This window comes from Chiloscyllium plagiosum, unplaced genomic scaffold, assembly GCF_037043375.1.
Source record: "Chiloscyllium plagiosum isolate Xiang-an unplaced genomic scaffold, Cpla_swu_hap1 HiC_scaffold_2, whole genome shotgun sequence".
Classification (NCBI taxonomy): domain Eukaryota; kingdom Metazoa; phylum Chordata; class Chondrichthyes; order Orectolobiformes; family Hemiscylliidae; genus Chiloscyllium; species Chiloscyllium plagiosum.
The window spans coordinates 16,729,327-16,742,565 of record NW_028270140.1 but is presented as its reverse complement, the minus strand read 5'-3'; the positions used below and the strand labels follow the sequence as shown (position 1 = coordinate 16,742,565).

The 13,239-nt window shown below is 42.4% G+C and overlaps 1 protein-coding gene across 2 annotated transcripts in view; it reads left to right on the top strand.

The window, feature by feature from the left end:
• The window catches only part of LOC122564891 (neuromedin-K receptor-like), an 89,689-nt gene that overhangs the window by 49,208 nt on the left and 27,242 nt on the right, over nt 1-13,239 (top strand). Inside the window, exon 2 of one of the 2 annotated variants that reach the window (XM_043720307.2) lies at nt 11,247-11,423. The exons of the other annotated variant lie outside the window; for it this stretch is intronic. Coding sequence (XP_043576242.1) covers nt 11,247-11,423 — 177 coding nt within the window. The remainder of the gene's footprint in view (nt 1-11,246; nt 11,424-13,239) is intronic. 2 annotated transcript variants of the gene reach the window in all.

The following is a 13,239-nucleotide window of genomic DNA, read 5'->3' as shown; positions in this document are numbered from 1 at the left end:
GAGAATTTTAAACTTCCCTAGTAGCTTTGCATAAGAGTTGTAACCCCAACTCAATCTGGATATATTCCTGGAGGTTTCATCCTTTGCCTGTGATCTTCCCACTCTGAGAAACAGCCCTTTGTTTCAAAATAAAATACTTTTGTAACTAAAAAGAGAAATGTTTGAAGAAAACAATTTAAAGAACAAATATTTAACACCCTTTCCTTCACCAAAGCTGTGTCCACAAATTTAATATTTAATTTCTGGAGACAATATGAGATTCCCGAAGGATTGATAGTGCAACACAATGGCATTTGTCGATCATTTGGAGTCCTGAGGTCAAATGTAAAGAGATTTCTGCTTGGTGTCCATATCGGGAAGTTTTGTAGCATCTGGTGACCTTATTTCCTTTGATGATGAATATGTAAGAAGTTGTTCAAAGTGCAATGAAGTTGGCTCTAAGGCCTGAGTCAGATTTTCAACTGGTCAAGGAGTGGGGCTCAGAATATGTAGGAATTAAAACTTGAGATCCCAATGCCTCTGGGATGAGTTGTCACTGAGTCCCATCTGGAGAAACATGTCCGGCACCAGAGATAAGGGTGGAATCTTTCAGGCCTGCCCAAAGCTTTTTGAAGGGCATGCAGAGGGAGCTTAATTGAGCAAGAGGCAAAAATACAGTTTCCTGATACTGGGTTATAGTTTTGCTATTAAGTTCTCAAAACTGTTCAGGAGCCTTTCTTGCAGTCAGTAGTATGTCTCAGTAGTACGTCATAAATACCCATAAACACCCAGCAAGCTGGAATAATGTTCATGGAGACAATTTTGGATTGGTCCAACGCCATAAACACTTGTTCAAAACGCTGATCGTAAATATGAGGTATATGTTCAGTGGGGTAGACTTCTTTCTAGGTGCTCTAGTAAGTATGCACCCTTCCATAGTTCCCACTGAGGCTTCAGAATAAATCTTGCAAGGCCTTTCTGTGGTCTTAATGGTATCATTGAAGGAAATTAGAGTTTAGATGAGAGTGGTGCTGGAAAAGCACAGCAGGTCAGGCAGCATCCAAGGAGCAGGAGAATCAACGTTTCAGGCAAAAGCCCTTCATCAGGAATAGGGAAATCAGCCTATCTGGCAAGAAAGAGTGGGGCATCTGAACCATTAAAGTTTCTCAATGAATTTTGTTTTTGCCTCATTAAAGACTTAGAATAGTTGTAAACAAAGCTCAAGCAGTACAAGATGCATCTCTCAGGTACCTGTGAGCTGAGAAGAGAAGAAACCATATCTTTGAGGATCTATCCTTGTTCCATCCCTTTGCTGAAACCCTTTGCTAGATATTTACATTTTTCTATTAAGATAGAAGGTCAGAGTTCTTGCAATTCCTGGCTTGCTCTTCGGAGGGTTGGTGTGGACTTGTTGGGCCGAAGGCCCTGTTTGCACACTGTAAGTAATCTAATTCACCTGACCTGCACGTCTTTGGACTGTGGGAAGAAACCAAAGCAACCGGAGGAAACCCACACAGACACGGGGAGAATGTGCAAACTCCACACAGACAGTCACCCCAGGCTAGAATCGAACCTGGGTCCCTGGTGCTGTGAGGTAGCAATGCTAACCACTGAGCCACCGCACCCCCCAGGTTACTTAAAAAGTAGACTGAATCTGAGATGTAGTGTGGTTATGAGGAATGGTAGGAGCAGTTTGAAATTGAACTCTGTTCTTTCCTTCAGCAATGGTTTAACATGTGAAAGAGAGGACTGAAAGGTTTTCAGACATTGCATTGCAATGGAGATCTTGGTAAAAGAGGTGGAAAAGAGGAGAGATGTCCTCTTAAAATGAGAGGGGCTGGAGGTTCACTGGACGGAAAGGGTAGATTGAGAGAAGCTATTTTCTACTGTTTGGCAAGTATAGGGCTAGATGGCTAAGTCAAACATTTAAAGGCAGATCATTCAGGAGTGAAATTTGGAAATATTTCTTCAAGCACAGGATTCTAGAAGTTTGAAATTCTATTGCACGAATTTGATCAGCCCAGATCTTTTAAAAATTTTAAAACTGATTGTTAATAGTTTGCTCGCCACTAACAGTCACCATTAACAGCTATACACCTGAGCAGCCAGATCATTATCCACTCACTTGTCTGTCCAACTGTTCTCCTCTCTCTTTGGGATCTAGCCCCACCTATTGTTTACTCCTTACCTGCTCCTCAACCCATCTTCTGCATAAAAACCAACATTTTCCTGGCTACCATCAATTCTGAGGAAGGGTCACCAGACCTGCTGAGCTTTTCCAGCAATTTCTGTTTTTGAACCAGTGTTAATGTTTTGAATTCCTACTGTATCAGTTAGATCTCTTACAGCAACAATGCCAGGGGTTCACAAACCTTTTCTTACAGGGGACTGTTTTAAGGCTGGTAAAGTATTACTACTCTCCTCACTGTGAACTGTAAGGGCGAAGGGGAGGGCCAATCCGTAAGGGGAAGTTGGATGGAAAACCGAGAGTTGAAGAAATTTCATTAATTATTATATGCAGATCCAGGCTTCAAGATTAAGTCATCGGACCACACCCACAGAGTTTGTAAAAACACGAGGAGTGAAAGCTGTACACAGCTGTTCACTCTGTCAGAGCTCCATGGCACCATTAATGCCTCTGATCTCACAACCGCCAGTTTGGGAAGCCCTGAATTATGCTGTGATGTTTCTAAGATCACAACTGTAACTTTTTTTGGGCTCTGTTGCAGCCTGACCTGTAGGTCTATAATTTCAACTTTTGCATATCTATTTATCCTGCTTGAAATTCCCGGTGTTCTGCATGCACTGTGGCATTATTCTTTGTGCTATTTCTAGCTGGAGCATTATATCCAAGAACAAGAAAATTAAGATCAAAAGTTCAGAAAGTTGACAGACAAAAGACTTACCAGATTACTCACTTGTTCTTGGATGAAAGTTGGCATTTCATATCATCCTGCCCAATCTGGGTTCCACTCCACACTTTGTTGGTTGATGCAAGAAAGCAAGCTAGACTCTACCTTCCCATACCATTGGAAGTTTTAGCTTTCTGTGTTTAGATGGTTCCTAGTTGCACCTTTATAAAATGCCCTTATGTATTCTTTTCATTGTTCGGTCACTCAGTCTGTATCATTCTTTACTTTTTCTCAGGAAGTTGGAAACACATGGTGGCATGATTGCTCAGTGGTCGGCAGTGCTGCCTCACAGCACCAGAGACCTGGGTTCGATTCCACCCTCAGATGACTGTCTGTGTGGAGTTTGCACATTCTCCCCGTGTCTATGTGGGTTTCCTCCGGGTGATCTGGCTTCCTCCCACAAACCAAAGATGTACAGTTTAGGTGGATTGGCCATGCTAAATGACCCATAGTGTTCAGGGATGTGTAGGTTAGGTGTTTTAGCCATGAGAGATGTGAGGATGGGTCTAAGTAGAATGTTCATTGAAGGGCTAATGTGGACTCATTGGGCGAAATGGCCTGTTTCCACAATATATGGATTCTATGCATATAAATTGTTCTTTGAATTAATGCTCACACATTACTTCAGATCCTAAAGATAGCAGCTAAGACATCATTTACTTAATTGTTAAGCAAATCTCTATGAGGTAATCTGCCTGACGTAGGATGCATTTTGATGTTTAATCCTTTAAGCTTTTGCATAACATGGCTTAGTTTGTAACATTTCTGGGATTTAGTCTACTTTGTGGGAAAAATCCATTTAAACATCTTGCTAGCCAGCTGTGCTGATTCTGTTGTATTGTTCAATAGACTTTCTGATGCTTTGACTATTCTACTATTTATTTAGCTGAATCAATGATTTACTAGAATGTGTTTTTGTCTATCTGTCTCCTTTCTTGCCTAAAGATTATGTTTTATAACCTTTGCTTTGTCCAAATACCAACTTTTCTTACTGCTTAGCGGAAATTCCCTTGTGTAAGGCTTCCAAATAATGTTGGACAGAGGGTAAATGCCACAATACTAAGCAATGTTCCTGTCAAATGGATTCCTATATGATGACTTATTGAACTTGCTTTTTTGTGTATTTAGATTCTAGACTAATTCTGATCGTTTCTCTGGTTGTTTCGAAACAATGTATCTGGCCACATTGCAATACCAAACTAATGGGAATCTGTGCTGAAAACAAAAAATCCTGGAGGTCACAGCGGGTCAGACAGCATCCACGGAGAGAGAACAAGCTAACATTTCAAATCCAGATGACTCTTCATCAGAGCTGACGTGAAGTGTGGAGGGGACAACATTTATGCCATAGTTTGAGGTGGGGGGATGGGGGTGGGAGGTAGTGGGTGTAGGGTGCTGGTGGAGAAAAGATGCTGATAGTTCAGGTTAAGTGATTAGAATGTGAGAATGGTAGAACAATGGCGTGTCATCTGCCAGACTTGAAGGACAGTAACTGGGATGAGGGGAGGGGAGAAAGGACATGATAATAAGCTAATGGGCAGCACGGTGGCACAGTGGTTAGCACTGCTGCCTCACAGCGCCAGAGACCCGGGTTCAGTTCCTGCCTCGGGACACTGTCTGTGTGGAGTTTGCACATTCTCCCTGTGTCTGCGTGGGTTTCCTCCGGGTGCTCCGGTTTCCTCCCATAGTCCGAAGATGTGCAAGTCAGGTGAATTGGTCATGCTAAATTGCCTGTAGTGTTAGGTGAATGGAGTAACTGTAAGGGAATGGGTCTGGGTGGGTTGCTGTTCGGAGGGTCGGTGTGGATTTGTTGGGCCGAAGGGCCTGTTTCCACACTGTAAGTAATGTCCCTGGTGCAGTGGTTAGCACTGCTGCCTCACAGCACCAGGGTCCCAAGTTCGATTCCAGCCCCAGCCAACTGTCTGTGTGGAGTTTGCACATTCTCCCCGTATCTGCGTTGGTTTCCTCCGGGTGCTCCGGTTTCCTCCCACAGTCCAAAGGTGTGCAGGTCAGGTGAATTGGTCATGCTAAATTGCCCATAGTGTTAGGTGCATTAGTCAGAGGGAAATGGGTCTGGGTGAGTTACTCTTCGGAGGGAATCTAATCTAATCTAATCTAAAAGAATGGGAAGAAATGGTTCACAGTTTGAAGGTGTTGAACTCAATATGAAATCCAGAAGGCTGTAAAGTGCCTAGTCTGAAGATGTGATGTTGTACCTCCAGTTTACGCTGTGATTCACTGGTACACTGCAGCATGCTGAGGACAGGCAAATGGGCATGCGAGCAGGATGCTGTGTTAAAATGACTAGGAATGGGAAGGTCAGGGTCCTTCTTACGCACAGACCAAAGGTGCTCCGCAAAGCAGTCACCAAGTCTGCGTTTGATTTCTCCAATGTAGAGTAGGAGTACTCATTTTGTATGTTCAGGACTTATCCTCTTTCCAGTATAGTTTCCTGCTTGAATTAAGTTATTGCTATGCCTTCATGCAATATTGAACCTAAATGCACAGAACTCACTGGGATCCTGGCACCCACACAACCTGCAAGCTCCTAGCCAGTTCAAGTCCAAAGCTAAATGTTAATTCTACTGGTTGGGCTAATAGATTAAGTAATCGACTTAAAGAATACTTGGCTATTTTTAATCTCAATAATTGTCTGCCTAACTGGTCTAGATGAATTATTATGGGCAGTGAGGAAATGTCAGAGACATTGAGCAAGTATTTTGGCCTGAATTAGCATCAAGCTGGAGAACTTCTCTATTGTTATGAAAATGGCTGGGGGACGAACACATCCAGAAGTCTAGCCCTCAAATCTGACATCTATTACTTCCTAAATGACACATCGGCAGTTCACAGATGCTACACATGTTAAAGTGCAGTTGTCCCAGGCTGATCTGATTTTCGCTGACTGGACGAATTTATGCACTTTTGACCTGGTAGGAGAAGATCTAAAGCAAATGAAAGCCTTTGGCGAGGCAAAGTATCCTTTCGGATATGATTCCAGGCACCTTTGGGGGTGGTCCGGTGCCTTTGGGAAAGATAAGGAGTCCTTTGGAATAGAAAGATATCTTTTCAGACTGTTAAATGTAGATATGAACACTCAGAAAGTGTGCATAAACTCATTGGAGCTGAAGAAGTGAGCCTTGAAGGATAAGTCAAAGGGAGCTGTCAAGTAGTCAAAGTATTTTAAACATTTGCTCTTTAAATACTTCATAAAAACTGTCAGAAGTGTTTAAAAATACCGTACTTGTTGTTTCGTTCCACCTTTATAATTCTGAGGCTTATCATTTCAGGACTAATGCTGCATGGCTGATGCACAGACTCATCACAGTGGAGTATTTATCACTTCACAGATTAATTAACAGTTGTAAATGGCTAATAGATTTTTGAACTGAGTCTGGTAATGCACTTTTTTAAGGGATTGAAGAAAGCTAAATCAAATGAATAGATTTCATCAATTTTTTTTTTAGAAAATAGTCATTTTATCGATAAATACTGAAGAGAATATGAACCAAAAGGGTACGTTAGCTAGTAATATAAAAGAAGATTGAAGTACTTTGTTTAGGTATCTAGAAGTTAAGAGAGAGAGGCAAAGAGTGGATATTAGAAAACGAGGCTGGGAAACAAAGAAACTGCAGATGAACTGAATCGATATTTTGCATCAGTTCTCACAGTGAAAGACAGCAGCAGCATATCAGAACTTCAAGAGTGGCAGGAAGTAGAGGTGAGGGTAGTGGCCATCACTAAGGAAAAGATGCTTGGAAAGGTGGAAGGTCTGGAGGCGGACATATCAGCCAGATCAGATGAATTACACCCCAGAGTTCTGAAGGAGATAGCTGAGGAGATTGTAGAGGTAGTGATGGTGCTCTTTCAGGAATCGCTGGAGTCAGGGATGGTCCCAGAGGACTCGAAAATAGCTAATGTAACATCCCTGTTTAAGAAGAAAAGGGGCAGAAGAAGGAAACTGTAGGCCGATTAGTTTGACCACAGTCATTGGTAGGATTTTAGAGTCTAGTATTAAGGATGAGATTGTGGAGTATTTGGAAATGCATTGTAAAATGGGGCAGAGTCAGCATGTCTTTGTCAAGGGGAGGTTATGCCTGACAAATCAATTAGAATTCTTTGAAGAGGTAACAAGCTCGTTCGACAAAGGAGAACCAGATGACATGATCGATTTGGATTCCAGAAGATCTTTGACAAGGTGCTGTACAGGAGGCTGCTATATAATGCTAAATAAATTAGGGTGGCACAGTGGCTCAGTGGTTAGCACTGCTGCCTCACAACGCCGGGGACCTGGGTTCGATTCCTGCCTCAGGCGACTGTCTGTGTGGAGTTTGCACATTCTCCCCATGTCTGTGGGGGTTCTCTCCAGTTGCTCCAGTTTCCTCCCACAATCCAAAGATGTGCAGGTTAGGTGAATTGGCTGTGCTAAATTGCTCATAATGTTAGGTACATCAGTCAGGGGTAAATATCGGGGAATAGGTCTGGGTGGGTTACTCTTCGGAGGGTCGGTGTGGACATGTTGGGCCAAAGGGCCTGTTTCCACACTGTAGGGAATGGAATTGACTCAAATCATAAGTTAAGAGCCCATGGTGTTAGGGGCAAAGTACTGGCTTGGATATAGGAATGGCAGGACGCACAGAGTAAAGATAAACAGGTCTTTATCAGGAATGGCAACCAGTAACATGTGGAGTTCCGCAGGGATCTGTGTTGGGACCACAGCAAATCAGGTTATACATTAAAGATTTGGACGAAGGAACTAAGGGCATTGTTGCTGAGTTTGCAGATGACACAAAGATAGGTAGAAGGACAGGTAGTGTTGAGGAAGCAGGGGGGCTGCAGAAGGACTTGGACAGGCTGGGAGAGTGGGCAAAAAAGTGGCAGATGGAGTACAATGTGGGAAAATGTGCGGTCGGAAGAATAGAGGCATAGACTATTTTCTAAATTGGAAAGCGGTCGGAAATCTGAAGTACAAGGGGATGTGAGAATTTTAATTCAGGATTCTCTTAATGTCAACCTGCAGTTTCAATTGGCAATTAGGAAGGCAAATGCAATTTTAGCATACTTTTCAAGAGAGCTAGAATACAAGAGCAGAGATGTACTGCTGAGGCTGTATAAGGCTCTGGTCAGACCACATTCAAAATATTGTGAGCAGTGTTTGGCCACACATCGAAAGAAAGATGTGGTAGCATTGCAGGGACGCCAGAGAAGGTTCACAAGAATGCTCCCAGGAATGAAGGGCTTGTCGTATAAGAAGCAGTTGAGTACTCTGAGTCGATACTCAATGGAGTTTCGAAGGATAAGGGAGCTTCTGACTGAAACTTACAGAATACTGAGAGGCCTGGATAGATTGGACATGGCAAAGATGTTCCACTCGTCAGAGACTAGGACTGAATGGCACAGCCTCAGTGTGAAGTGATGACCCTTTAGAACTGAGATAAGGAGGAATTTCTTCAGCCAGAGGGTGGTGAATCTATGGAACTCATTGCCTCAGAGGACGACAGTGGCCAACTCGTTGTGTGTATTTAGATAGGTTTTTGATTGGTAAGGGGATCAAGGATTATGGGGAGAAGGGAGGAGAATGGGGTTGAGAAATATATCAACCATGATTGAATGATAGAGAAGACTCAATGGTCTGAATGGCCTAATTCTGCTCCTATATCTTATGGTAATTGTCTTGGCCCATAGCCTTGTATACCTTGGCATTACAGATGCACGCCTGTATTTCAAATTCCCATCTCCTGGATGAAAGAAATGTCCCCACATCCCCTCTAAACATCCTGCCCCTGACCTTAAATCAATGTCCCTTGGTCATTGATGCCTTCACCAAGGGGAGAAGTTCACTCCTGCCTACCCTACCTATGCCCCTCAATTTTATCCATCTTAATCAAGCCTCCTCTCAATCTCCTCTGCTCCAAGGAAAACAATCTCAGTCTATCCAATCTCCTTTTATCTGAAACTCTTCAGTCCAGGGAATATCCTGGTGAATCTCACCAGGACTCTCTCTATTGCTATCACGTGTTTCCTATAATGTGGATTCCAGAACCTCACACAATTCTCAAGCTGCGGCCTAATCACTGGTTTATACAGTTTGAGCATCACCTCCCCGCTCTAACACACTGTACCATGGCTAATAAAGGCAAATAATTCCATATAGGAGAAAGTGAAGAGTGCAGATGCCGGAGATCAGTTTCAAAAAGTGTGGTGCTGGAAAAGCACAGCCTCTTCCTTCATCAGGAAGAGCTCATGCTTAAAAGGTTGACTCTCCTGCTCCTTGGATGCTGGCTGTGCTTTTCTGGCACCACAAATATTCCATATGCCTTCTTAAGTAGTTTATCTAACTATCCCTCTATCTTAACATTAAAAAAAAATTGACTAATACACAAGAATGCTTCAAAACAAATATTCTTCGCTGCTGAATAGTGCTTCATTTAAACATAGAGATGGAAGTAAAAAAACAACCTTTTTGTGTAAAAACTGAAATGACTGAGGATGCTGGAAACCTGAAACAAAAACAGACATTGTTGGAAAAGCTCAACAGGTCTGGCAGCATCCGTGGAGAGCAATCAGAGTTAACATTTTGGGTCCAGTGACCCTTCCTCAGAACTCTCACTTCAATTGACCAATATAATTCACAGAAGCCCAGCCTGACACTGAGGCACAGAAATGTTAGGACAAGTGATCAAAAACTTGGGCAAAGAGATAAAACAGTCTGACCATCCAATAATCTTGAGTAGGAGAATTTTAAAAAATCTTTACTGGAAACTGACCCTGTAATCTTGCTGAATTAATTACTGGGAACTGATTATTATCATTTGTTCAAAACATTCTTCCACATCAACAGATATGGCCAGTTAAGTAATAGAACTGGGAAATCTGTTTGATCAGATTTGTAACAGATTTAAAAGAGGACCATGAGACTATGTTGCAGCAAGAATTGGGAATGATATGTTGTAGCAACAATAACTTCTTTTTATGTAACATCTTTAATGTTATAAAATGACTGGGGCATTTCATAGATATATTATAAACAAAATATGACAGTGAGCCACATGAGGAGATTTTGTGTCAAATGACAAAAGTTTAGTCAGAGTAGTAGGTTCCATGGTGTGGTTTAATGGAAGAAAGAAAGATGGAGAGGCAGACAGTAGGGAGGTTATTCCAGAGCTTGAGGGTGAGAGTAAAGTTGCTGTCACCAATGGTGAAGCAATTAAAATCTACACGCACAAGAGACCAGAATTAGTAGGGTTCAGTTGTCTTGGATAGTTGTGAGTCTGTAGGAGATTTGGAATGGGGGATTTGGAATGAAGGATGAGAATTAGAAAATCACAACATTGCTTGACTGGGAGCCTAATGTAGGTCAACCATCGCAGGGGTGAATGGGGAACTTTATGTTTGTTAAAACATAAGCAGCAGAGGTTTGGATGACCTGAAGTGTATGGAAGTTAGAATGTGGAAGAATAGTCTCGCGTGCACGGCCCATAACCCTGCAATTTTATCTCTCTTAAGTGCCCACCTAATTTGTTGCTTCTCTAAACACTGCAATTATGCTCACTAAATCTCAATGTAGACATTTGTTACCTGTGGACTTTATTGCTGTTGTGCTGTCTTTGTTGGCTATCCATTCTTCAGCTTGTCAAAAACATAGTTGCTCATATCCAGATCTATTATGTCCAACTCATCCATCATCAAGCCCTCTGATCTATTCTCGCTCCTGTCTCCAACTGTACTAAATTCAAACACCACTTTTCATCCTCAAATCCTCATGCTACTACTCTCCTACAGCCTTTTTCACTTGAATTAATCCTTTGTATTTAGTTTGTTTTGCACCTCCCTTTGCTTTGCAATTGGTATCACATTCTCCAGATGCAATGGACACCCTCTTTTAAACTACCATTGCATCTATGCATCTTGATACTTATTTAGAAAAACCTATTCTTCAACAACAGTTTTGGCCTCAGGTCTTAACTCTGGATGAATTAACATCTGTTTGTTCCATTTTTCAATAATACAGGTGCTACATGATTGTGACTTCAGTAAGCTGGTTTCAAAGAACATTGGAGACCAGTCACTGATAAGATAGTTATAAATTTATTCATGAAGAATTCTTTTTTCAGAGAAGGTGTTACATTCATATAGCTTCTTGTCATCAATTGCTGAAGTACTTTCATATCTAACACTATCTACTCTTTAAAAGACTGAATCTCTGGAGCATGGAGTGATTGTTGCACTGTTGGAGGTGTTGTCTTTCAATGAAAGATGTATCAAAAGACTATGTAGCATACATATAATATGTCCAATCGACTAAATTAACTATAGAAAGGAGTGATTGATTAATTCCCTTTTCTGTTTTTGCAGGTACATGGTAATTATACATCCTTTACAGCCAAGACTGTCAGCAACCACAACAAAAGTCATTATTATGAGCATCTGGGGTCTGGCTGTTACTCTTGCATTTCCTCAGTGCTACTATTCAGAAATCAAGTATTACCCAGAACGGGTCCTCTGCCTTTTAAACTGGCCAGGAGATTTCATGTAAGTGTGAGCTGACCTTATACATGAGAGAAGATTCACGGGAAAAATACTTCACCTATGCATAGTACTAATTGGGATAAGCAAACAGCACTGAAAGAGTTGGAGATGCATGTATTAAGGTTTCATGAGACTCCCATTGTATGAACATAGAAAAATAGCCACTGGCACACTTGGATTCCAGATGCAGGCTGTTACTTGTGGCAAATTGGGTGTGGAGTGGAGTGGGGTGGGGGGGGGGGGGGGGGGGGGGGGGGGCGGTGAATGAAATGTTGAGTCAAGATTAGAATAGTGATGGAAAAGCACAGCAGGTCAAGTAGCATTCGAGGTGCAGGAAAATCAACGTTTCAGGCAAAAGGTTGATGCACTGTCCTACAACAGTATCACTATCAACCTCACTGAGACTTCACCTGACAAAGAAGCAGCATCCCAAAAGCTTGTGATTCCTGATGAAGGACTTTTGTTCCAAACGTCGATTTTCCTGCTCCTCGGATGCTGCCTGACCTGCTGTGCTTTTCCAGCACTAATCTAATCTTGATTCAAATCTCCAGCATCTGCAGTACCCACTTTCGCCCACGTGAATGAAATGTTATCCCATTTTAGGTAACCAGTTTCAACATCAAAGATATGGGCATATCATCCAGTGACCCTCAGCAATACTCCCTTTACTGCAGGTCAATCCACAAACTCAATAATGCATCAGCCTGACTTAGATATTTATTGTTGTACCTTCTTTATTGCTGGGTCAGATTCCTGAAGCTCCATAGCTAACAGTGCTGTGGTTGTATCTCCACCATGTAGACAGCTGTTGTTCAAGAAGAGGGTCACCATTACTCATCAAAAATGGGTGATCAATAAAGGCTAGTGTAAAGAGCAATAATGGACCTTTCCTCATATCTCATTAAATATACTGACACATCTGAGTGAGATGATCATGTTATCGTTTCGCTTCCTTTGTCTATCCACAAACATTTTTCCTCATTCTAAGCTAGTCCTCAGAGCTCCAAATTGTTGATTCAACAGGGTTAGTCAAAGCCGTGCACAGTTTGACCACCACAGAAAATGCAATTATTGCCCTATATTGAGGGTCAAATTGTGATTGTAGCCAATTAGCAGACTTCACTGCAGGCTTGGACTCAACATGATTAAATAGTTAATTGGCAGTTCCAGTAAACTCAACTGCACCTCCCTATTCACCAACAGTCCCACAATCCTTAGCTTCCCTTTATCACTGACAATCATTTTCCACTCTTCCAGACCATGCAAAAATGGAAGTCTCTGGAAGATGATCAATGATCCTCTCCACTCCACCGAAGGATCACCACCTTCTCTCTGCTCCTCACGCTCACCCTCTTACTGTACCCACCTCCTACCAGGGCTCAGGCTCTACCATTCTCACTATTGCCTGCAACATCTTCTTTCACTTGCTCCATTCACTCTCTCCTGACCCTGCATAGACTCTGCACTGCCTAGTCACTCACTCAAGTAAACCTTTCTGCCACCACCGCATCAGCGCCAACTGCTGAATCAGCCACTTCCACCTCTCTCAAGCCCTCTCTTTCTGTCATTCCAGGAGAAAACTCCCGCAAGAGGGGGGAAAGAGATGGGATGGGTGGTGGGGCGGCTTGACATTTGGCTTCCACCTCCTATGAGAAGTGAACCTTGACCCTGACCATCCTGAGTGTCTGACTGACTTTGCCCAAGACTGACAATGGAGGCTGCCCTTGACGCACTGTACTAGGACAATATCACTGTCAACCTCACTGAGACTTCACCTGACAAAGGAGCAGCGTCCCGAAAGCTTGTGATTTCAACTAAA